Here is a 26,014-nt window from a genome sequence, read left to right on the forward strand (position 1 = left end):
AAAAACAGGCAGGCAGACCCTATCTGAAAACTTCCACATGAAAAGGGCCTTAAGCACAAGCTGACACTGATTTCAGAGGGATAGTAGCACCACACAGACACCGGGATCTCACACACACACCGTTCTGTACTCACAAATGTCTTTGGATATTTGAATGCCTCCTTCCAATATCAGCTAAACATACCTCACATGAATTTTCCCTATGTCAGCTCCAGCAAAGTTCAGTAGAATAGGACTCCAAGCTAGTACAGCTGAGACCTCAATAAACAAAGAGCACAACTAGACTGCCCAGTAGGGTAGCAGCCCTTCAAGCTGGCAACCTCTCCTCCTGAACAAGAACCCCTCTGCTTTAGGCTTCCAACTATATATGCACTTTTACAGACACCTACTTGGCACCCTTCCCAAGGGATTGTCTGAGACCACATAAAATATTCAGGATGCCTATTTGACTATCCCAGCACACTACATTCCATAACACTACAGGAGGCAGGGAGAAACAGTCAATTCTGCAACCAGTGAAACACAGAACAGCCCAGAATAATCACAAGCTGCTCAACTGATTACAGTAGAGCTAAAAGAATTACATTTACAGAGCCTAGCTAGCAGTCTAATTAGGAGGGTGCTACAAAAAAGACGCCCAGACCATATATTTTCTGTAAGCATTGGAACTGTAGAATAAAAAGATGGTGCTACTGATTTTTATAGGTCTTGTGATAGTTGAAATGTTTATTGAAACAATATTTTTTTTTTAAAAAATCAACTAAAATTATTACAAAATTCTTACTAAATATACTATATAAACTGCATTGATTTTAAAAATAAAAAAATATTTGTACATTTCCAACTGTGCCTTTTGGCAAAAAAAGTGAAAAACCCTGCACTCACTACACTGAACACAAAAAGTGATCATTACTGATTGCTCTTGTGTTCATTCAGAAACTGAGTGTGTTCATTCAGAAACTGAGTGTGTTCATTCAGAAACTGAGTGTGTTCATTCAGAAACTGAGTGTGTTCATTCAGAAACTGAGTGTGTTCATTCAGAAACTGAGTGTGTTCATTCAGAAACGGAGTGTGTTCATTCAGAAACGGAGTGTGTTCATTCAGAAACGGAGTGTGTTCATTCAGAAACGGAGTGTGTTCATTCAGAAACTGAGTGTGTTCATTCAGAAACTGAGTGTGTTCATTCAGAAACTGAGTGTGTTCATTCAGAAACTGAGTGTGTTCATTCAGAAACTCTGTGTGTTCATTCAGAAACTCTGTGTGTTCATTCAGAAACTCTGTGTGTTCATTCAGAAACTCTGTGTGTTCATTAAGGATCTGGTGGTGAGGTTGGGGAGCCTGGTCTGGAAAGTAAATAAATACATTTGTTAATCTCCACTTGACAAACTGATTTCTTAAATCTAAAAATTCTGTTCACAAATTAAAAACTTTGTTTTGATTGTTGATAGTCACAGCATTTCACAGAGTTCTAGCAAGACTGAAATTTTACTCACTGAGGTCGAGCACATCATCTGTTTTAATGAGATCTTCTTCACGAGTCAAAGGAAGCTGAGTCTCGGGCTCTTTCCGCAGATTGAGCGATAAAGCTCTTAACATGAAGAATACTCTAATGGCCTGAGAAAAAGCAACATTTGTAGATAAATATGCAAGCTTGTTTATGACACTTGTAAGTACTGTGCAACACACACAGCATGTGTGTGTAATAGCATATGGCATGATTTAATCTGACACAAAGAAAATCATATATATTCACTCAAATCAAGATCATCTGGTCAGTAGAAGTGAAAGCTAGGTAATGAGGTATTGAGAGACTAGAAAAGAAGTTTGAGCAGCCCATCAAAGTGGACACAAGAAGCAACAAGATGCTCTTTCGTCCAAATATCCTTTTTCCTAGTTGACCCATTCTGTACTTCCAGAAGTGCCACTGCAGTACAAGAAGTCACATGTGTAGATTTAGAACATGATGTTTGTCTTTATTGCCCTCAATGAGGATAAGCTGCTTAATTATTTTCTACTTATTTTTTCCCATCATCCAGCAGGAATACCAGCTACAAGTTCATACAATACCTTTGTGCCATTTCACAGCTATATGCTTGCAGTTGCTTCATAAATTTGCATATGTACTTACACAAGTTAACATACGTTGTACATCTATTAAAATATATTTCATGTTTATGTGATGTGCAAAATCAGGGAGGAACATTAACAATGGATAATTTACAATGGTAAAGATTTGGCTGAAAACATACAATAACATTCATGCAGGCATTTTTCACTACAGTCGATCTGCAGCTGAAAATATATCATATTTCATGAACTTAGGGATCTATTTATGAAAAATTTACAAACATTAGCACAGGTTAAATTCAACATTTGCCTTTACCTCACAGTCACATTACAAGATTTGTAAACCACTGAATTGAAAAATGAACAAAGCATATCCTTCTATAGAGTGTACTTGGCTCAATCTATAGCATCTAATGTGAATCTTGCTGCTCCTTCCTCTGCCATCTATATGAGTTATTTCTGACAGTAAATATCCTGCCCCCTCCATCACTCAGCAGGTGACTAACAGCCTCAGCTATGCATGTTTCCCTATTATGTAGGACATATATGGGTCGAATTACAAACAAACGATTTGTCATTTGAAATTCGAAAATGTTGTTTGTTCTGTATTTCAAAGCTGCCACCGATGATTTCGAAAATTGTCTGCCAAGTCATCAATTTTACCCTATAGATCTGGAAATTATGTAATTTTTGACCTCTCAAACCCATACAGACACATCCACTGTACACTCGTATGGTCATATCAAGGGCGCTGCACAGATAATATTCCACGAAAATAGATTGCAACATTTCGAAAAGAAAACTTTAGTATTAGTATTGTAGCTTTGGAGGAGGAAAGAAGAAAAAAAAAAAAAGACAAGGAAGAGCAGGGTAAGGTCCAAAGATTGGCTTCTTCAACATGATAAGTTTTCACACATGATCCTGCTGTCAAACCTAAAAGAAAACAATCCGGAGGGTTACAAGAACGATTTATGAATGTTGCAGCAGTCGTTTGAGCTCCTCCTAAGCCTGGTTGGACCATACATCAAGAAAACAGACTCTTTGATGCACAAATCCATCACTGCTGAGGAAAGGCTCATAACAACCCTCCGTTACCTAGCAATGCGAAGATCTTATGAAGACCTGAAATTGTCCACAGGGATATCAGCACAGTCGGTAGGATAAACCTAGAAACTTGTGCAGCGATATCCAATGTGCTGAAAGATTACAATTTGAAAGTAATATCATAATATAGATTTTCAAATATGTTAGCATATTTATTCATAGTAATTAGTCTAAACCGTATCTAAAAATGTATATACATATTTGTATTTTTAAAAGAATATTTGTTTAATAATAAATGTAAAAAAAAATTAGCAATGCAAGATTGAACAAGAAGAATTAAAGATTTTATTCATAGAAACAAAAAACAAAACATAGAAAAGTCAAATGTTTCTATCAGTGCACAATAACATTAGTTATGTATATGAATGACATATGGCTTAAAGGTTTGTATAATGTACATCAGGAGATTAGGAACTTATAATTTGGTCATGGATTTGACAGTTATGGGTGGGTGAGCTTGAGGTGGAGTCTTCTGTGATTGGGTGAGCATAGTCTGAGAATGAGTGGACATATTGAATCCTCCTGTATTCATTAAGTGTTCTTGCATAGCAAGGAACACTTATTGTTATCTCACATATATATTCTTATTCTTATTAAGTGTTCTTGCATAGCAAGGAACACTTATTGTTATCTCACATATATATTCTTATTCTTATTAAGTGTTCTTGCATAGCAAGGAACACTTATTGTTATCTCACAAATATATTCTTATTAAGTGTTCTTGCATAGCAAGGAACACTTATTGTTATCTCACATATATATTCTTATTAAGTGTTCTTGCATAGCAAGGAACACTTATTGTTATCTCACATATATATTCTTATTCTTATTTTTATTCCGTTTCTTATTATAGCCATATTTGCCACGCTAACTCCTCCCACAGTTTTTACACTACAAAGACAAGTAATATATCAAAACGTGCGGATTGTTCCCGATCGGATTGCTGTTACTTTGTGGAACGTTTCGCCGAATCGTTCAAGAAATATCGCGGTTTTTGCGGCGAAATTTTCCCATAGGAATGCATTGAGCAGCAGAGCACAGCTAGAGTGTGTAAAGGAAAAATCAGAAAAATCAGAACATGATTTGTAAACTGCCATCACTCTTTCATTTTCAAGCCCACCTACACATATCTTATATCAAAACGTTCAGCTAACCCTGCTGTCACTAAAAATGTTCACGAATGCCAGTAGTGTACCGCGCTCCAATATATTCTACCTTATGTGATATAATGAATTCATAAGTGTACCACCGATAATCAAATAATTACATCAATTAATTATACTTAAATATATGATTTGTGTAAATATATAAAATAAATTAATTTATCAATGTGAAAAAACAAAAACTATGAATGAAAAATATAAATAAAAAATAAAAAATATTTGCAGTGGGAATGACAGTTCCTTCTGTATAAATGAGATGGTGTTATTATTCAGTCTGGATAAAAATAAAAATAAAATTAAAATTAAAATAAAAAAATAAAATAAAATTAAAATAAAAATAAAATTAAAATAAAAATAAAATTAAAATTAAAATAAAAATAAAATTAAAAATAAAATTAAATTAAAATAAAAATAAAATTAAAATTAAAATAAAATAAAAATAAAATTAAAAATAAAATAAAATTAAAATAAAAATAAAATTAAAATTAACATAAAATTAAAATTAAAATAAAAATAAAAATAAAATTAATAATAAAATAAAATAAAAATAAAAATAAAATAAAATTAAATTAAAATTAAAAATAAAATTAAAATTAAAATAAAAATAAAATTAAAAATAAAATAAAATAAAATTAAAATAAAAATAAATAATTGATATCCCGGAGAAGACACTATGTTTCTTTTCTTTAATATTTAATTAATACTAATTTTAGCACGCAATTGAACTTGGCAAGTTTAAAAAGCCTGTTTAGAACAGACATGCTGACATTCCTCTCAGAGTGAGTTGTCATAGCAACCCAGCTGTCTCAGCACAGTGAGCCTACTCCGCCCTCTCCAGGTGCAGCAACCAAAGGTCACTCAAGAGGCAGATGACTCACGAGGCTGGACTGTGAGCTTCAAAATACAAGCTGAAATGCATTTCTCACTATCAGGCTTGCAATGTGCACTGCTTACATTTCATCAATCATTTGGTAAAGGTTGCGGCAAGAACACTTTACACAATTTCCCCAGAAATTGTAGATTGTCTAGTTAAGTGTTCTTGCATAGCAAGGAACACTTATTGTTATCTCACAAGTATATTCTTATTAAGTGTTCTTGCATAGCAAGGAACACTTATTGTTATCTCACAAATATATTCTTATTAAGTGTTCTTGCATAGCAAGGAACACTTATTGTTATCTCACATATATATTCTTATTAAGTGTTCTTGCATAGCAAGGAACACTTATTGTTATCTCACAAGTATATTCTTATTCTTATTAAGTGTTCTTGCATAGCAAGGAACACTTATTGTTATCTCACATATATATTCTTATTCTTATTCTTATTATAGCCATATTTGCCACGCTAACTCCTCCCACAGTTTTTACACTACAAAGACAAGTAATATATCAAAATGTGCGCATTGATCCCGATCGGATTGCTATTACTTTGTAGAACGTTTCGCCGAATCGTTCAAGAAATATCGCGGTTTTTGCGGCGAAATTTTCCCATAGGAATGCATTGAGCAGCACAGCACAGCTAGAGTGTGCAAAGGAAAAATCAGAAAAATCAGAACATGATTTGTAAACTGCCATCACTCTTTCATTTTCAAGCCCACCTACACATATCTTATATCAAAACGTTCAGCTAACCCTGCTGTCACTAAAAATGTTCACGGCTAGGACATACTCCTGATAGTTTTCACAATATGACCATTTGTTTGGACCTCACACCTCCCATTGACTTTCATTGAAACTCCACTCTAGACACCAGACATTTTAAGGGACGTTTTTAAACTGCGACTGTGCCTTCATTTGTTATCTTTCAGAGACACACTATACATCAAACTGTAGGTCTTTTTCTTGTGATTGTCACAATATAAACCTTTTCACGGTAGCATTTATACTTTTAAAACTACAAGCGTTTGAAGATGGCAATCGCCAGAGAATTTGGCAAGTTTAAATAGCCTGTTTAGAGCACAGCTTCTCAAACACCTGTGACTGACTGAGGTAACAGGTGCAAGCAAAGGTCACTCAGGGGGCAGCTGAGTCACATTAGAGTGAGAAAGCTACAATGTGAAAGGAAAAATCAGAACATGATTTGTAAACTGCCATAACTATGTCATTATCAAGCCCACCTACACATATCTTATATCAAAACGTTCAGCTAACCCTGCTGTCACTAAAAATGTTCACGGCTAGGACATACTCCTGATAGTTTTCAGAATATGACCATTTGTTTGCACCTCACTCCTCCCATTGACTTTCATTGAAACTCCACTTTAGACACAAGAAATTTTAAGGGACGTTTTTAAACTGCGACTGTGCCTTCATTTTTAATATTGCAGAGACATACTATATATCAAAATTTAGGTCTGTTTCTTGTGATTGTCACAATATAAGCCTTTTCACGGTACCATTTATACTTTTAAAACTACAACCGTTTGAAGATGGCAATCGCCAGTGATGTCAGCAACTTGGAGCAGTTTGTTTATAACCATGACTCTGCCCTTGGTGTGGAGGGAGTTGCCATAGGAACCCAGCTGTGTGAGCAGGAAGCAGAGAGACAAAAGCTAACCTGCCCACTCCAGTTGTGTGGAGGCCAGAACACCACACAATTTCCACAGAAATTGTGAAGACACCAGTGAAGTAAGCAATTTGAAGCAGTTTGTTTTTAACCGCTCTTCTCTGCCATATTTGAAATCTAATTCTTTTTCTTATTATAGCCATATTTGCCACGCTAACTCCTCCCACAGTTTTTACACTACAAAGACAAGTAATATATCAAAACGTGCGCATTGATCCCGATCGGATTGCTATTACTTTGTAGAACGTTTCGCCGAATCGTTCAAGAAATATCGCGGTTTTTGCGGCGAAATTTTCCCATAGGAATGCATTGAGCAGCACAGCACAGCTAGAGTGTGCAAAGGAAAAATCAGAAAAATCAGAACATGATTTGTAAACTGCCATCACTCTTTCATTTTCAAGCCCACCTACACATATCTTATATCAAAACGTTCCGCTAACCCTGCTGTCACTAAAAATGTTCACGAATACCAGTAGTGTACCGCGCTCCAATATATTCTACCTTATGTGATATAATGAATTCATAAGTGTACCACCGATAATCAAATAATTACATCAATTAATTATACTTAAATATATGATTTGTTTAAATATATAAAATAAATTAATTTATCAATGTGAAAAAACAAAAACTATGAATGAAAAATATAAATAAAAATAAAAAATATTTGCAGTGGGAATGACAGTTCCTTCTGTATAAATGAGATGGTGTTATTATTCAGTCTGGATAAAAATAAAATAAAATTAAAATTAAAATAAAAAAATAAAATAAAATTAAAATAAAAATAAAATTAAAAATTAAAATTAAAACAAAAATAAAATGAAAAATAAAATAAAAATTAAATTAAAATTAAAATTAAAATAAATAAAAAATATTTGCAGTGGGAATGACAGTTCCTTCTGTATAAATGAGATGGTATTATTATTCAGTCTGGATAAAAATAAAAATAAAATAAAAATTAAATTAAAATAAAATTAAAATAAAATAAAAATAAAAATTAAAAAATAAAATAAAATTAAAATTAAAAAAAAAATTAAATAAAAATAAAATTAACATAAAATTAAAATAACATAAAATAAAAATAACATAAAATAAAAATAAAATTAAAAATAAAATAAAATTAAAATAAAATAAAAATAAAATTAAAATAAAAATAAAATTAAAATTAACATAAAATTAAAATAAAAATAAAATTAAAATAAAAATAAAATTAAAATTAACATAAAATTTAAATTAAATTAAAATAAAAATAAAATTAAAAATAAAATAAAAATTAACATAAAATTAAAATAAAAATAAAATTAAAATAAAAATAAAATTAAAATTAACATAAAATTAAAATAAATTAAAATAAAAATAAAATTAAAAATAAAATAAAATAAAAATTAAAATTAAAATAAAAAAAAATAAAAATAAAAATAAATAATTGATATCCCGGATAAGACACTATGTTTCTTTTCTTTAATATTTAATTAATACTAATTTTAGCACGCAATTGAACTTGGCAAGTTTAAAAAGCCTGTTTAGAACAGTCATGCTGACATTCCTCTCAGAGTGAGTTGTCATAGCAACCCAGCTGTCTCAGCACAGTGAGCCTACTCCGCCCTCTCCAGGTGCAGCAACCAAAGGTCACTCAAGAGGCAGATGACTCACGAGGCTGGACTGTGAGCTTCAAAATACAAGCTGAAATGCATTTCTCACTATCAGGCTTGCAATGTGCCCTGCTTACATTTCATCAATCATTTGGTAAAGGTTGCGGCAAGAACACTTTACACAATTTCCCCAGAAATTGTAGATTGTCTAGTTCTTATTAAGTGTTCTTGCATAGCAAGGAACACTTATTGTTATCTCACATATATATTCTTATTCTTATTCTTATTATAGCCATATTTGCCACGCTAACTCCTCCCACAGTTTTTACACTACAAAGACAAGTAATATATCAAAACGTGCGGATTGTTCCCGATCGGATTGCTATTACTTTGTGGAACGTTTCGCCAAATTGTTCAAGAAATATCGCGGTTTTTGCGGCAAAATTTTCCCATAGGAATGCATTGAGCAGCAGAGCACAGCTAGAGTGTGCAAAGGAAAAATCAGAAAAATCAGAACATGATTTGTAAACTGCCATCACTCTGCCATTTTCAAGCCCACCTACACATATCTTATATCAAAACGTTCAGCTAACCCTGCTGTCACTAAAAATGTTCACGGCTAGGACATACTCCTGATAGTTTTCACAATATGACCATTTGTTTGGACCTCACCCCTCCCATTGACTTTCATTGAAACTCCACTCTAGATACCTGACATTTTAAGGGATGTTTTTAAACTGCGACTGTGCCTTCATTTTTTATCTTTCAGAGACATACTATACATCAAAATTTAGGTCTGTTTCTTGTGATTGTCACAATATAAACCTTTTCATGGTAGCATTTATACTTTTAAAACTACAAGCGTTTGAAAATGGCAATCGCCAGTGAACTTGGCAAGTTTAAACAGCCTGTTTAGAGCAGAGCTTCTCACACACCTGTGACTGACTGAGGTAACAGGTGCAAGCAAAGGTCACTCAGGGGGCAGCTGAGTCACATTAGACTGAGAAAGCTACAGTGTGAAAGGAAAAATCAGAACATGATTTGTAAACTGCCATAACTATGTCATTTTCAAGCCCAGCTACACATATCTTATATCAAAACGTTCAGCTAACCCTGCTGTCACTAAAAATGTTCACGGCTAGGACATACTCCTGATAGTTTTCAGAATATGACCATTTGTTTGCACCTCACCCCTCCCATTGACTTTCATTGAAACTCCACTCTAGATACCTGACATTTTAAGAGATGTTTTTAAACTGCGACTGTGCCTTCATTTTTAATATTGCAGAGACATACTATATATCAAAATTTAGGTCTGTTTCTTGTGATTGTCACAATATAAACCTTTTCACGGTAGCATTTATACTTTTAAAACTACAAGCGTTTGAAGATGGCAATTGCCAGTGAATTTGGCAAGTTTGAGCAGTGTGTTTAGAACAGAGCTTCTCACACACCTGTGACTGACTGAGGTAACAGGTGCAACCAAAGGTCACTCAGGGGGCAGCTGAGTCACATTAGAGTGAGAAGTGAGAAAGCTGCAGTGTGGAAGGAAAAATCAGAACATGATTTGTAAACTGCATTCACTCTTTCATTTTCAGGCCCACCTACACATATCTTCTATCAAAACGTTCAGCTAACCCTGCTGTCACTAAAAATGTTCACGAATGCCAGTAGTGTACCGCGCTCCAATATATTCTACCTTATGTGATATAATAAATTCATAAGTGTACCACCGATAATCAAATAATTACATCAATTAATTATACTTAAATATATGATTTGTGTAAATATATAAAATAAATTAATTTATCAATGTGAAAAAACAAAAACTATGAATGAAAAATATAAATAAAAAATAAAAAATATTTGCAGTGGGAATGACAGTTCCTTTTGTATAAATGAGATGGTGTTATTATTCAGTCTGGATAAAAATAAAAATAAAATTAAAATAAAATTAAAATTAAAATAAAAATAAACATAAACATAAAAATAAAATAAAAATAAAATAAAAATAAAAGTAAAAATAAAAAAAATGAAAATGAAAATAAAAAAGAAAATAAAATAAAAATAAAAATAAAAATTAAAATTAAAATAAAATTAAAATTAAAATAAAATTAAAATAAAAATAAAATTTAAAAAAAAAATAAATAAACATAAACATAAACATAAAAATAAAAATAAAATTAAAATAAACATAAACATAAAATAAAATTAAAATTAAATTAAAATAAAAATAAAAATGAAAATGAAAATGAAAATGAAAATTAAAATAAAATAAAATTAAAATTAAAATGAAAAAGAAATAAAAAATAAAAATAGCAAAAATAAAAATCAAAATCAAAATGAAAATAAAAATAAAATTAAAAATAAATAATTGATCTCCCGGATAAGACACTATGTTTCTTTTCTTTAATATTTAATTAATACTAATTTTAGCACGCAATTGAACTTGGCAAGTTTAAAAAGCCTGTTTAGAACAAGCATGCTGACATTCCTCTCAGAGTGAGTTGTCATAGCAACCCAGCTGTCTCAGCACAGTGAGCCTACTCCGCCCTCTCCAGGTGCAGCAACCAAAGGTCACTCAAGAGGCAGATGACTCACCAGGCTGGACTGTGAGCTTCAAAATACAAGCTGAAATGCATTTCTCACTATCAGGCTTGCAATGTGCACTGCTTACATTTCATCAATCATTTGGTAAAGGTTGCGGCAAGAACACTTTACACAATTTCCCCAGAAATTGTAGATTTTCTAGTTCTTATTATTATAGCCAAATTTGCCACGCTAACTCCTCCCACAGTTTTTACACTACAAAGACAAGTAATATATCAAAACGTGCGGATTGTTCCCGATCGGATTGCTATTACTTTGTAGAACGTTTCGCCGAATCGTTCAAGAAATATCGCGGTTTTTGTGGCGAAATTTTCCCATAGGAATGAATGGTGCATCTAGAGTGGCAGCAGAGCACAGCTAGAGTGTGCAAAGGAAAAATCAGAACATGATTTGTAAACTGCCATCACTCTGCCATTTTCAAGCCCACCTACACATATCTTATATCAAAACGTTCAGCTAACCCTGCTGTCACTAAAAATGTTCACGGCTAGAACATACTCCTGATAGTTTTCAGAATATGACCATTTGTTTGGACCTCATCCCTCCCATTGACTTTCATTGAAACTCCACTTTAGACACAAGAAATTTTAAGGGACGTTTTTAAACTGCGACTGTGCCTTCATTTGTTATCTTTCAGAGACATACTATACATCAAACTGTAGGTCTTTTTCTTGTGATTGTCACAATATAAACCTTTTCACGGTAGCATTTATACTTTTAAAACTACAAGCGTTTGAAAATGGCAATCGCCAGTGAACTTGGCAAGTTTAAACAGCCTGTTTAGAGCACAGCTCCTCACACACCTGTGACTGACTGAGGTAACAGGTGCAAGCAAAGGTCACTCAGGGGGCAGCTGAGTCACATTAGAGTGAGAAAGCTGCAGTGTGAAAGGAAAAATCAGAACATGATTTGTAAACTGCCATAACTATGTCATTTTCAAGCCCACCTACACATATCTTATATCAAAACGTTCAGCTAACCCTGCTGTCACTAAAAATGTTCACGGCTAGGACATACTCCTGATAGTTTTCAGAATATGACCATGTGTTTGCACCTCACTCCTCCCATTGACTTTCATTGAAACTCCACTTTAGACACAAGAAATTTTAAGGGACGTTTTTAAACTGCGACTGTGCCTTCATTTTTAATATTGCAGAGACATACTATATATCAAAATTTAGGTCTGTTTCTTGTGATTGTCACAATATAAGCCTTTTCACGGTAGCATTTATACTTTTAAAACTACAACCGTTTGAAGATGGCAATCGCCAGTGATGTCAGCAACTTGGAGCAGTTTGTTTATAACCATGACTCTGCCCTTGGTGTGGAGGGAGTTGCCATAGGAACCCAGCTGTGTGAGCAGGAAGCAGAGAGACAAAAGCTAACCTGCCCACTCCAGTTGTGTGGAGGCCAGAACACCACACAATTTCCACAGAAATTGTGAAGACGCCAGTGAAGTAAGCAATTTGAAGCAGTTTGTTTTTAACCGCTCTTCTCTGCCATATTTGAAATCTAATTCTTATTCTTATTATAGCCATATTTGCCACGCTAACTCCTCCCACAGTTTTTACACTACAAAGACAAGTAATATATCAAAACGTGCGCATTGATCCCGATCGGATTGCTATTACTTTGTAGAACGTTTCGCCGAATCGTTCAAGAAATATCACGGTTTTTGCGGCGAAATTTTCCCATAGGAATGCATTGAGCAGCACAGCACAGATAGAGTGTGCAAAGGAAAAATCAGAAAAATCAGAACATGATTTGTAAACTGCCATCACTCTTTCATTTTCAAGCCCACCTACACATATCTTATATCAAAACGTTCAGCTAACCCTGCTGTCACTAAAAATGTTCACGAATGCCAGTAGTGTACCGCGCTCCAATATATTCTACCTTATGTGATATAATGAATTCATAAGTGTACCACCGATAATCAAATAATTACATCAATTAATTATACTTAAATATATGATTTGTGTAAATATATAAAATAAATTAATTTATCAATGTGAAAAAACAAAAACTATGAATGAAAAATATAAATAAAAAATAAAAAATATTTGCAGTGGGAATGACAGTTCCTTCTGTATAAATGAGATGGTGTTATTATTCAGTCTGGATAAAAATAAAAATAAAATAAAATTAAAATAAAAATAAAATTAAAAATTAACATTAAAACAAAATAAAAATTAAAAATAAAATAAAAATTTAATTAAAATAAAAAAAAAATAAAATTAAAATTAAAATAAAATTAAAAATAAAATAAAAATAAAAATTAAAATAAAAATAAAATTAAAATTAAAAAAAAATTAAAATCAAAATAAAATTAACATAAAATTAAAATAAAAATAAAATTAAAATAAAAATTAAAATAAAATAAAAATAAAAATAAAATTAAAAATAAAATAAAATAAAATAATAAAAATTAAAATTAAAATAAAATTAAAATAAAATAAAAATTAAAATTAAAATAAAAATAAATAATTGATATCCCGGATAAGACACTATGTTTCTTTTCTTTAATATTTAATTAATACTAATTTTAGCACGCAATTGAACTTGGCAAGTTTAAAAAGCCTGTTTAGAACAGGCATGCTGACATTCCTCTCAGAGTGAGTTGTCATAGCAACCCAGCTGTCTCAGCACAGTGAGCCTGCTCCGCCCTCTCCAGGTGCAGCAACCAAAGGTCACTCAAGAGGCAGATGACTCACGAGGCTGGACTGTGAGCTTCAAAATACAAGCTGAAATGCATTTCTCACTATCAGGCTTGCAATGTGCACTGCTTACATTTCATCAATCATTTGGTAAAGGTTGCGGCAAGAACACTTTACACAATTTCCCCAGAAATTGTAGATTGTCTAGTTCTTATTTTTATTCCGTTTCTTATTATAGCCATATTTGCCACGCTAACTCCTCCCACAGTTTTTACACTACAAAGACAAGTAATATATCAAAACGTGCGGATTGTTCCCGATCGGATTGCTATTACTTTGTGGAACGTTTCGCCAAATCGTTCACGAAATATCGCGGTTTTTGTGGCGACATTTTCCCATAGGAATGCATTGAGCAACTAGAGTGAGAAGTGACAAATCTAGAGTGTAGAAGGAAAAATCAGGACATGATTTGTAAACTGCCATCACTCTGCCATTTTCAAGCCCACCTACACATATCTTATATCAAAACGTTCAGCTAACCCTGCTGTCACTAAAAATGTTCACGGCTAGGACATACTCCTGATAGTTTTCACAATATGACCATTTGTTTGGACCTCACCCCTCCCATTGACTTTCATTGAAACTCCACTTTAGACACAATAAATTTTAAGGGACGTTTTTAAACTGCGACTGTGCCTTCATTTTTAATATTGCAGAGACATACTATATACCAAAATTTAGGTCTGTTTCTTGTGATTGTCACAGTATAAACCTTTTCACGGTAGCATTTATACTTTTAAAACTACAAGCGTTTGAAGATGGCAATCGCCAGTGATGTCAGCAACTTGGAGCAGTTTGTTTATAACCATGACTCTGCCCTTGGTGTGGAGGGAGTTGCCATAGGAACCCAGCTGTGTGAGCAGGAAGCAGAGAGACAAAAGCTAACCTGCCCACTCCAGTGTGTGGAGGCCAGAACACCACACAATTTCCACAGAAATTGTGAAGACGCCAGTGAAGTGAGCAATTTTAAGCAGTTTGTTTTTACCGCTCTTCTCTGCCATATTTGAAATCTAATTTTGAATTCGGGACAGTTTTCCCGGCTTCTGGTTAAAGGTTGGGAAATAAGTTTTCTATAGTAGAGAGTATTTGAGGTGTTTCAACTAGCTACATTTCTGAAAAGAAATTAGAGCTGTGTGAATATCATCATGCCATCTAAAGGAAAGAGATCTAAAGCTGCAAAGATACGCTGGGCTAAACTTAACCTTTCAGACCCATGCTTTCGGGATCTGGAGCCCCACAGCAGCATAGTGGAAATGGAGGTTTGTGACATTCTGGATCCAGAACCCCACAGCAGCATAGTGGAAATGGAGGTTTGTGACATTCTGGATCCAGAGCCCCACAGCAGCATAGTGGAAATGGAGGTTTGTGACAGTGAATGTGCCCTCGAGGTATATAGTGAACCTGTGGTGTCATTCCCATGTTCAACTCAGTGTCAAGTTCAAGAGCACAGTGACAGTGTGATGGGCACTTCTGAAAACCATGGCATGCAAGAACCATGTGTACCAAGTGAGATATCTGTGCAGGCATCATTTCATCAGGGTCATCATGGCTATGGAAGGTTAAGGAACAAACAGTGTACATGCATGGCTCTGACATTTTTGGCATACCACAGTGAGCTTAATGATGTGAGGAAGGATGATCTTGATCAAATACTGAAGAAGGGCAATAGCTTGTATGGCACAACAATAAAACAGCTAAAAAGAAGAAATGTCTATCAGCACCAACACTTGACAATGGAAGAAGTGCCCCTCAGAGTCAACACTGACAAATATGAGTATAATGTTGTTAAATCTACAGTGTTATCGGGATGTGTGAGAGCCACGGTCGACAGTGACAACCAAGGTTGGTTTGTTGACCTCTCAACAAGACTTCAGTGCCTCAATGCAGATGTTACACATGCACTTTTTATAGTAACGCCATTTTGTATTGCATTGTTCAGAGACAAGTCTGGGAGATATGGACTGTTTGATTCTCATAGTCGAAATAAAGATGGACTTCCTGCCACTGGAAAAGGAAAAGCTGTTATGATCACTTTTACACATTTGAGTGATATGGGAGCAAGGATTTATAAGTTGTATGAATTGCTCCTTACAGACACCAGAGGCCCTATTGATGGACTGCAGTATGACTTCATGCCAGTCTCATTTCATTGTGCAAGACGTCTGGCAGATGGTTTGCTGTCCCCACCGGTGCAATCTGACAAACCACATAATGGAAAGCATGTGGAGAACAAAGTTACACAGATGACCAAAGATGCAACACACACTGGATTCCCAGCCAACAAGCATTCTACATGGTCACTTGATGCAAAATCCTCACAGGGCATATGGAAGGACAGTAAGGCATTTTCCAAATTAAATGTACAGCAGCGACAAAAACTGAACACAAGACACAGAAATGAAAGAAGGCGTGATTTCAAGGCTACAAAGATGTCTGTCACCAATAAGAAGAGGACTTACATCATCAGCCGATACAGAGCAGATGCTGATTTCAAGTTGAAACAGAAGGAATACATCACCAGAAAATATGCAACAGATGCATGTTTCAAGTTAAAGAAGAAGCAATACACAACCAGCAAATATGCGACAGATGCCAATTTTAACTTGAAGAAGAAGCAATACATCACCAGAAAATATGCAACAGATGCATGTTTCAAGTTAAAGCAGAAGCAATACACAACCAGCAAATATGCGACAGATGCCAATTTTAACTTGAAGAAGAAGCAATACATCACGAGAAAATATGCAACAGATGCATGTTTCAAGCTAAAGCAGAAGCAATACACAACCAGCAAATATGCGACAGATGCCAATTTTAACTTGAAGAAGAAGCAATACATCACCAGAAAATATGCAACAGATGCATGTTTCAAGTTAAAGCAGAAGCAATACACAACCAGCAAATATGCGACAGATGCCAATTTTAACTTGAAGAAGAAGCAATACATCACCAGAAAATATGCAACAGATGCATGTTTCAAGTTAAAGCAGAAGCAATACACAACCAGCAAATATGCGACAGATGCCAATTTTACCTTGAAGAAGAAGCAATACATCACCAGAAAATATCATAATGATCCTGCTTTCAGAAAACATCACTTGCAACAGTGCATTAGTTACATGAAAATGAAGCGTCACACTCAAGCAGATTTTCACATAATCCATAAGATGCAATGTGCCTTCAAAATAAGAATGAAATACAGACGATGGACTCGTGTCATGCAGGAATGCTGTCAACCAGTGGACAACAGCCTAATGCAGACAGCTATATCCACTTTCCATAAATGCATTAAAGCTGGGCCAACTTTTGTGTGCACGATGTGTCATCGTACCCTTTTCCCTAACCAAGTGAAACATTGCATTCACAGCAATTACAAGAAGAATCTACATATTGTTGCTGCCTGTTTGACAGGGAAATATGTCCATGTGTGCAACAATCACTGTCAAGGCCCTGAACAATGCACCATACCAGATGAAAGGACCAAAGAATGGATTTGTCACAACTGTGATTCACATTTAAAAGCAGGACACAAATCATCCATCGCTGTGGCTAACAACATGGAGCTGGCGCCCATTCCCCCAGAACTCTGCGATTTGAATGTGCTGGAAAGACAACTTTTGGCCAAAATACTGCCATTTGCCAAGATCATCACACTTCCCAAAGGTCGACAGGCAGCTATACATGGCGCTGTAGTGTGTGTGCCATCCGAGGTGGAAACCACGGTCAATACTCTACCAAGATCACACAGCACATCCCAGTTACACAGAGTGAAGCTGAAAAGACGTCTGACTTACAAAGGCCACCAGCTGTTTCACAATGTCAACATGAGAAATGTAGTAGTAGGTCTGTCAAAACTCATTGACACACACCCCGACTACAGGGACATTTCAATCAGAGTGGATGAGCCAATCGCTGATGATGATGCTGATAATGATGATGGGATGCAACTCGACAGTTGTGATGAAACTGAAATGATGGAGATACTTGAATGCATCGAAAATTGTGATCCATCAGAGGTACAGTCTGCAGGTTTACCGGCTGCTTCTGAGCAACAGGAAGGCCATAACCAACAACCTCCCAATGCAGAGGATGAGAAGGGTGCACTAAGACCTGGAATTGGACTAGACAGTTGTTTACAGCCATCTGACCTTGGAGAGGAAGCACTGACACATGGTGATGGAATATTCAGCATTGCACCTGCACAAGGAAACACACCTGTCAGCTTCTTTAAAGTTCCAAGGCTTGAGGCAATGGCTTTCCCTGTTCAGTTCCCTACTGGACAGAATACATTGGACCAGGCAAGACAAGTCAAACTGTCCCCGAGCATGTATTTCAATGCAAGGCTTTTTTGTGTTGATACTCGTTTTGCAAGAGACACAAGCTACCTCTTCTTTGCGCAGTTTGTCACAGAGACACACATGGCCAAAAGCAGCATGTCCATCCAGTTAAGAAAAGGAAAACCAAATACCAGGGATGGACGGAATTATCCAACAAGTTGCTACAGGACAAGCGTGAGGTTGAGAGGTTGGTGCGAAACCGAGATGCCACTAGGTTCATGCAACCACTGAGAGGGAGTCCAGCTTACTGGGATAAAAATCTGAAGAATTTGCTAGCCATGGTCAGACAATTGGGTAAGCCAACTTTTTTTCTTACCTTCTCTGCTGCAGAATTCAGATGGCCAGAGGTAATAACGGCAATAAAGGCGCAACAGGGTCAAAAGGTGGATTTTGCAGAGCTAGACTGGGCTGAAAAGTGTGACATTCTTCGAGGAAACCCAGTGACCACCATGCGCATGTTTGACAAACGGGTTGATGCTCTGATGCGAGAGCTGCTGTTGGGTCCTGCACAGCCAATCGGTGAAGTTATCGACTACTTTTACCGGGTTGAATTTCAGGCGAGAGGGAGCCCTCATATACATTGTCTCTGTTGGGTAGCAGGAGCTCCTATATTTGGACAACACAGTGATGACAAGGTGTGTGCCTTTATAGATCATAACATCTCATGCCAGCTGCCTGATGAAGGCAAACAGGCCTTACTTCACAGATTTGTAACAGAACTTCAAATGCACAGCAGATCTCATTCAAAATCGTGCAAGAAAGGTAACAGAGTATGCAGATTTGGATTTCCAAAGCCACCGGTTAGAAAAACGAGGATAACTTATCCGATGCCAGAAGAACAAGGAGATTGTGCAATGAAACCACAAGCAGCCAAAAACAAACTGAAACCAGTCTGGGATTTGCTTAATAACCCGAAAGTGCAGCTTGAAGACATGTCACAGCTACTGGCACAGTGTGATATGACTTTCAATCAGTACAACTCATACACTGAGGCATTGACCTCCTCAAGCGTTATTCTAATGAAGCGTGATGTCAAGGACTGCTGGGTGAACAACTACAATCCCCATTTGCTGATGGCCTGGAATGCCAACATGGACATCCAGTACATTCTTGATGAGTATGGTTGCATCATGTACATGTTGTCCTACATATCCAAACCAGAACGCGAGCTTAGTGACTATCTCAAAACAATAGTCAAAGAAATGAGCCCAGAAACAGAGACAGAACGAGAAGAAATGAAAGAAGTTCTTCAGGCTTATTCAAAACACAGAGAGGTCAGCGCCCAGGAGTCTGTGGCCCGTACGTGCAGCCTGAAAATGAAGTCTTGCTCACGTGAGGTTGTTTTTCTGCCAACTGCTGACAACACACTGAAAATGAGTCTCCCGCTCAGTGCGTTGCAGAACAAACCAGCCGATTCTCTTAATGTGTGGATGACGAGTTTTGTCGACAAATACAGAGCCAGACCCGAAACACCAGAGTTTGAGTCCATGTGTCTGGCAGACTTTGCATCCCATTACAGGGTTGTCTATGGCAAGCAAAAGGAAGATGGCAAGCAAAAGGAAGACGGCAAGCGTGTCAGCCTATTGAATGAAATGGGAATGATTCAAAAACGCACGAGAGGGAATCCTGCAATCATCAGGTACGCACGCTTCTCAGAGAAGAAGGACCCCGAGAACTACTACGGCAGACTGCTTAAACTCTACCTCCCCCACCGTTCAGAGTCATCACTGAAAACTGTAAGGTTGCCAACATACCAGGCGTTTTACCAAGGTGCCTGTGTAAGCTTACCAGGAGAAGAAGCAATCCGAGCAGTGTCTGCAATTGTTACCAGCAACCAAAAAAAGTTCGAACAACACAACAAAATTGTGGAACAAGTCTTGGATGACTTTGTAAAAAACGGCCCTGTTGAAGATGCTTGGAACACCTTTGCCCCAGAAGCCGAGTTGGATAGGTTGGAATGTATAGAGGAACGCAAAGAAGGGGAGCCACTTCATGAGAATGAACAAGATGATGTTCCGGAGTATACACGTCACAAACAAACAGGTGGAATTTCGCTTACTGTGAAGGCCCCACAAATGTGCCCTGATTTCCTTAGGAAAATGTACAGAAACCTTAACCGGACGCAAGCTCAGACATTCTACTCAGTTTGTGACTGGTGCACTAACCGCGTGAGTGGCCTAAATCCTGACCCATTCTATTACTTTGTCACTGGTGGCGCAGGGACAGGCAAATCACACCTGATAAAGTGCATCTATGCTGAGGCAACAAAGATACTCAGTAAACGTCCCAGACTACGTGAGGAAGCAGACATATCCATGCCCAGCGTTTTACTAACTGCATTTACAGGAACAGCAGCTTTCAACATTTCAGGCAACACTTTGCATTCTCTGCTGAAGTTGCCAAGAAGCTTGAAGCCACCCTACCAAGGACTTGGAAATCTCATAGATGAAGTGAGGGCACAGCTGTCAAATGCGGAGATCATTGTTATTGATGAGGTGTCAATGATTTCAAAGCCCCTGTTTGCCTACATCAACTGGAGATTACAGCAAATCAAAGGCAGTAAGAAACCTTTTGGTGGTATGTCAGTACTAGCAGGAGACTTTTACCAGGTCCCACCACTGGGAAAAAGTAAGCCACTCTGCGTGTTTGAGGAAAATAGCTATGACGTCTGGAAAGACTACTTTCAGATGATCACGCTGACAGAAATCATGCGACAGAAGGATGACATTTCATTTGCTGAGCTTTTGAATAGAATCAGAGTGAAGCAGACGACTGGCACCTTAAGCAATGATGACAAAGCTCTGCTTGCTCAGGCTTTGACAGATCCCACCCACTACCCTAATGATGTGCTGCACATCTTTGCCACCAACAAAGAGGTTCACAAACATAATGCCGCAACTGTGTCTGTTCTCCATTCAAACGTCACCAACATATATGCCGAAGATTACAAAAAAGACCCTAAAACAGGAGTGATGCAAAGGCAAGACCAACCCTTCAAAGGACACAAAGACAATCTGATTGACACACTGCAAGCAGCTGAAGGTGCCCGTATCATGATCACAAGAAACATTGATGTTGAAGACGGGCTTGTTAACGGGACATTTGGCAAGATTGCAAGAATAATCATCCAGACTGAGAATGGTGCTACTACGGTAAACAAGCTTGGCCTTGTGCTGGACAATCCAAATGCAGGACAGAGATACCGTAACAAGTCGTCTGGTGATGCTGACAACTTGGTGTACTTGGAAAGGGTAGAGGAAAACCTGAGACAGAAAGGAGTTGTTCGCAGGCAGTTCCCCCTGAAGTTGGCTTTTGCATGTACGATTCATAAGTGTCAGGGGATGTCGATACAGTCAGCAGTGGTCTCATTGAAACGGGTCTTCCAACCGGGAATGGCCTATGTTGCTCTGAGTAGAACGACTACACTGCAAGGACTGCACATAACCGACTTTGATGAGAAGAAGATCTTTGCTGATCCTGAAATCACAGCCTCCCTGGACTCAATGAAGAATGCATCACTGGAAAGTGTTATGCCCCTCTTAAAGTTTCTACAGACAACAGACAAACAGCAAACATTAACAATTATCCATCACAACACGGAAGGATTACCAGCTCACATTGAAGATATCAAATCTCACCACGAGTTGATACTTGGAGATGTTTTATGTTTCACTGAAACTCATCTCTCAGGCTCTTCTGTTGCTAAAAGTCTCAAGCTGGAGGGCTACAACCTGTTCAAACGCAACAGACACCTCTCGTACACAAACGTTCCTGACATTGCAAGTAAAAGTGGCGGAGGTGTCGCCATGTATGTCAGAAATCATTTCAAGGCCTTTGAAAAGCAGTATCATCACAATGTGACTGACTTGGAGTTCTTGGTTGTCAAACTGGAGTCCCCTGTACAAGCTTTGATCGCCACTGTTTACAGGCCACCGGATTACAGTATTGGCCAATTCCTTACTAACCTGCTGGGACTCTTGGAATCTTTGGAAAGAATGGATTGCCAACCTATAGTACTCTGTGGAGATTTCAATGAAGATTTTCTGTCCAGAGCAAAGAAGCCAATATCTGACTTTCTTCACTCAAGAGGATATACCCAACTGGTCTGGGCAGCCACCACAGAAAAAAACACACTGTTGGATCACATTTACATCTCCAGGGTGCAGCACTGTCTCCAGTCAGGAGTACTGCACAGTTATTACAGCTATCATGATCCTGTGTATTGTGTTTTGAGCAGTGGTTGTGAACATGCTTAGAGCCTGTTAATGTTTTTATAAATCTATGTTTTAATGTAACTGTGAAGCCCTTTGGGCAACAAAATTGCAATTAAATTTGCTATATAAATAAATAAAAGTTGAAATGCATTACTCACTCTATCAAGCTTGCCATGTGTACTTTTTAAATTTGATCAATCAATTGGGTAATGTAATGTTTACTATCTTTACTCACTCCAAACACTCCATAAAGTTACTCTGCCCAGTCCAACCTTTTTACACTTACTCCAGCCACTCCAACCACACAACAGTTACTCCGCCCACTCCACCCAGTTACTCCACCCACTCCACCCAGTTACTCCGCCCACTCCAATTGTAGACTACTGGTGGAGGCAAGAACACTTTACACAATTTCCCCAGAAATTGTAGATTTTCTAGTTCTTATTCTTATTATTATAGCCAAATTTGCCACGCTAACTCCTCCCACAGTTTTTACACTACAAAGACAAGTAATATATCAAAACGTGCGCATTGTTCCCGATCGGATTGCTATTACTTTGTGGAACGTTTCGCCGAATCGTTCAAGAAATATCGCGGTTTTTGTGGCGAAATTTTCCCATAGGAATGAATGGTGCATCTAGAGTGGGAGCAGAGCACAGCTAGAGTGTGCAAAGGAAAAATCAGAACATGATTTGTAAACTGCCATCACTCTGCCATTTTCAAGCCCACCTACACATATCTTATATCAAAACGTTCAGCTAACCCTGCTGTCACTAAAAATGTTCACGGCTAGGACATACTCCTGATAGTTTTCAGAATATGACCATTTGTTTGCACATCACCCCTCCCATTGACTTTCATTGAAACTCCACTCTAGACACCAGACATTTTAAGGGACGTTTTTAAACTGCGACTGTGCCTTCATTTGTTATCTTTCAGAGACATACTATACATCAAACTGTAGGTCTTTTTCTTGTGATTGTCACAATATAAACCTTTTCACGGTAGCATTTATACTTTTAAAACTACAAGCGTTTGAAGATGGCAATCGCCAGTGAATTTGGCAAGTTTAAATAGCCTGTTTAGAGCACAGCTCCTCACACACCTGTGACTGACTGAGGTAACAGGTGCAACCAAAGGTCACTCAGGGGGCAGCTGAGTCACATTAGAGTGAGAAAGCTGCAATGTGAAAGGAAAATCAGAACATGATTTGTAAACTGCCATAACTATGTCATTTTCAAGCCCACCTACACATATCTTATATCAAAACGTTCAGCTAACCCTGCTGTCACTAAAAATGTTCACGGCTAGGACATACTCCTGATAGTTTTCAGAATATGGCCATTTGTTTGCACCTCACTCCTCCCATTGACTTTCATTGAAACTCCACTTTAGACACAAGAAATTTTAAGGGACGTTTTTAAACTGCGACTGTGCCTTCATTTGTTATCTTTCAGAGACATACTATACATCAAACTGTAGGTCTTTTTCTTGTGATTAGCCTTTTCACGGTAGCATTTATACTTTTAAAACTACAACCGTTTGAAGATGGCAATCGCCAGTGATGTCAGCAACTTGGAGCAGTTTGTTTATAACCATGACTCTGCCCTTGGTGTGGAGGGAGTTGCCATAGGAACCCAGCTGTGTGAGCAGGAAGCAGAGAGACAAAAGCTAACCTGCCCACTCCAGTTGTGTGGAGGCCAGAACACCACACAATTTCCACAGAAATTGTGAAGACGCCAGTGAAGTGAGCAATTTGAAGCAGTTTGTTTTTAACCGCTCTTCTCTGCCATATTTGAAATCTAATTCTTATTCTTATTATAGCCATATTTGCAGTGGGAATGACAGTTCCTTCTGTATAAATGAGATGGTATTATTATTCAGTCTGGATAAAAATAAAAATAAAATAAAAATTTAATTAAAATAAAAAAAAAATAAAATTAAAATTAAAATAAAATTAAAAATAAAATAAAAATAAAAATTAAAATAAAAATAAAATTAAAATTAAAAAAAAATTAAAATAAAAATAAAATTAACATAAAATTAAAATAAAAATAAAATTAAAATAAAAATAAAAAAAAACATAAAATTAAAATTAAAATAAAATAAAAATAAAATTAAAAATAAAATAAAATAAAATAATAAAAATTAAAATTAAAATAAAATTAAAATAAAAAAAAAATTAAAATAAAAATAAATAATTGATATCCCGGATAAGACACTATGTTTCTTTTCTTTAATATTTAATTAATACTAATTTTAGCACGCAATTGAACTTGGCAAGTTTAAAAAGCCTGTTTAGAACACACATGCTGACATTCCTCTCAGAGTGAGTTGTCATAGCAACCCAGCTGTCTCAGCACAGTGAGCCTACTCCGCCCTCTCCAGGTGCAGCAACCAAAGGTTACTCAAGAGGCAGATGACTCACCAGGCTGGACTGTGAGCTTCAAAATACAAGCTGAAATGCATTTCTCACTATCAGGCTTGCAATGTGCACTGCTTACATTTCATCAATCATTTGGTAAAGGTTGCGGCAAGAACACTTTACACAATTTCCCCAGAAATTGTAGATTGTCTAGTTCTTATTCTTATTCTTATTATAGCCATATTTGCCACGCTAACTCCTCCCACAGTTTTTACACTACAAAGACAAGTAATATATCAAAATGTGCGCATTGATCCCGATCGGATTGCTATTACTTTGTAGAACGTTTCGCCGAATCGTTCAAGAAATATCGCGGTTTTTGCGGCGAAATTTTCCCATAGGAATGCATTGAGCAGCACAGCACAGCTAGAGTGTGCAAAGGAAAAATCAGAAAAATCAGAACATGATTTGTAAACTGCCATCACTCTTTCATTTTCAAGCCCACCTACACATATCTTATATCAAAACGTTCAGCTAACCCTGCTGTCACTAAAAATGTTCACGGCTAGGACATACTCCTGATAGTTTTCACAATATGACCATTTGTTTGGACCTCACACCTCTTATTGACTTTCATTGAAACTCCACTCTAGACACAAGAAATTTTAAGGGACGTTTTTAAACTGCGACTGTGCCTTCATTTGTTATCTTTCAGAGACATACTATACATCAAACTGTAGGTCTTTTTCTTGTGATTATCACAATATAAAGCTTTTCACGGTAGCATTTATACTTTTAAAACTACAAGCGTTTGAAGATGGCAATCGCCAGTGAATTTGGCAAGTTTAAATAGCCTGTTTAGAGCAGAGCTCATCACACACCTGTGACTGACTGAGGTAACAGGTGCAAGCAAAGGTCACTCAGGGGGCAGCTGAGTCACATTAGAGTGAGAAAGCTGCAGTGTGGAAGGAAAAATCAGAACATGATTTGTAAACTGCCATCACTCTGTCATTTTCAAGCCCACCTACACATATCTTATATCAAAACGTTCAGCTAACCCTGCTGTCACTAAAAATGTTCACGGCTAGGACATACTCCTGATAGTTTTCACAATATGACCATTTGTTTGCAAATAACCCCTCCCATTGACTTTCATTGAAAATCCACTCAGAGCCACCTGAAATGTTAAGGGACGTTTTTAAACTGCGACTGTGCCTTCATTTTTAATATTGCAGAGACATACTATACATCAAAATTTAGGTCTGTTTCTTGTGATT

At 36.6% G+C, this 26,014-nt stretch overlaps 1 protein-coding gene across 2 annotated transcripts in view; it reads right to left on the bottom strand.

The window, feature by feature from the left end:
* Window positions 1–26,014, bottom strand: part of CLEC16A (C-type lectin domain containing 16A) — a 420,420-nt gene that overhangs the window by 263,035 nt on the left and 131,371 nt on the right. For both annotated transcript variants that reach the window (XM_089689496.1, XM_089689495.1), the window contains exon 3: window positions 1,494–1,614. In XM_089689496.1, the coding sequence (XP_089545622.1) occupies window positions 1,494–1,614 (121 nt within the window). The remainder of the gene's footprint in view (window positions 1–1,493; window positions 1,615–26,014) is intronic.

This window comes from Staurois parvus, unplaced genomic scaffold (genome assembly GCF_062004578.1).
Source record: "Staurois parvus isolate SC_StPar_1 unplaced genomic scaffold, SC_StPar_1.0 ptg000477l, whole genome shotgun sequence".
Lineage (NCBI taxonomy): Eukaryota > Metazoa > Chordata > Amphibia > Anura > Ranidae > Staurois > Staurois parvus.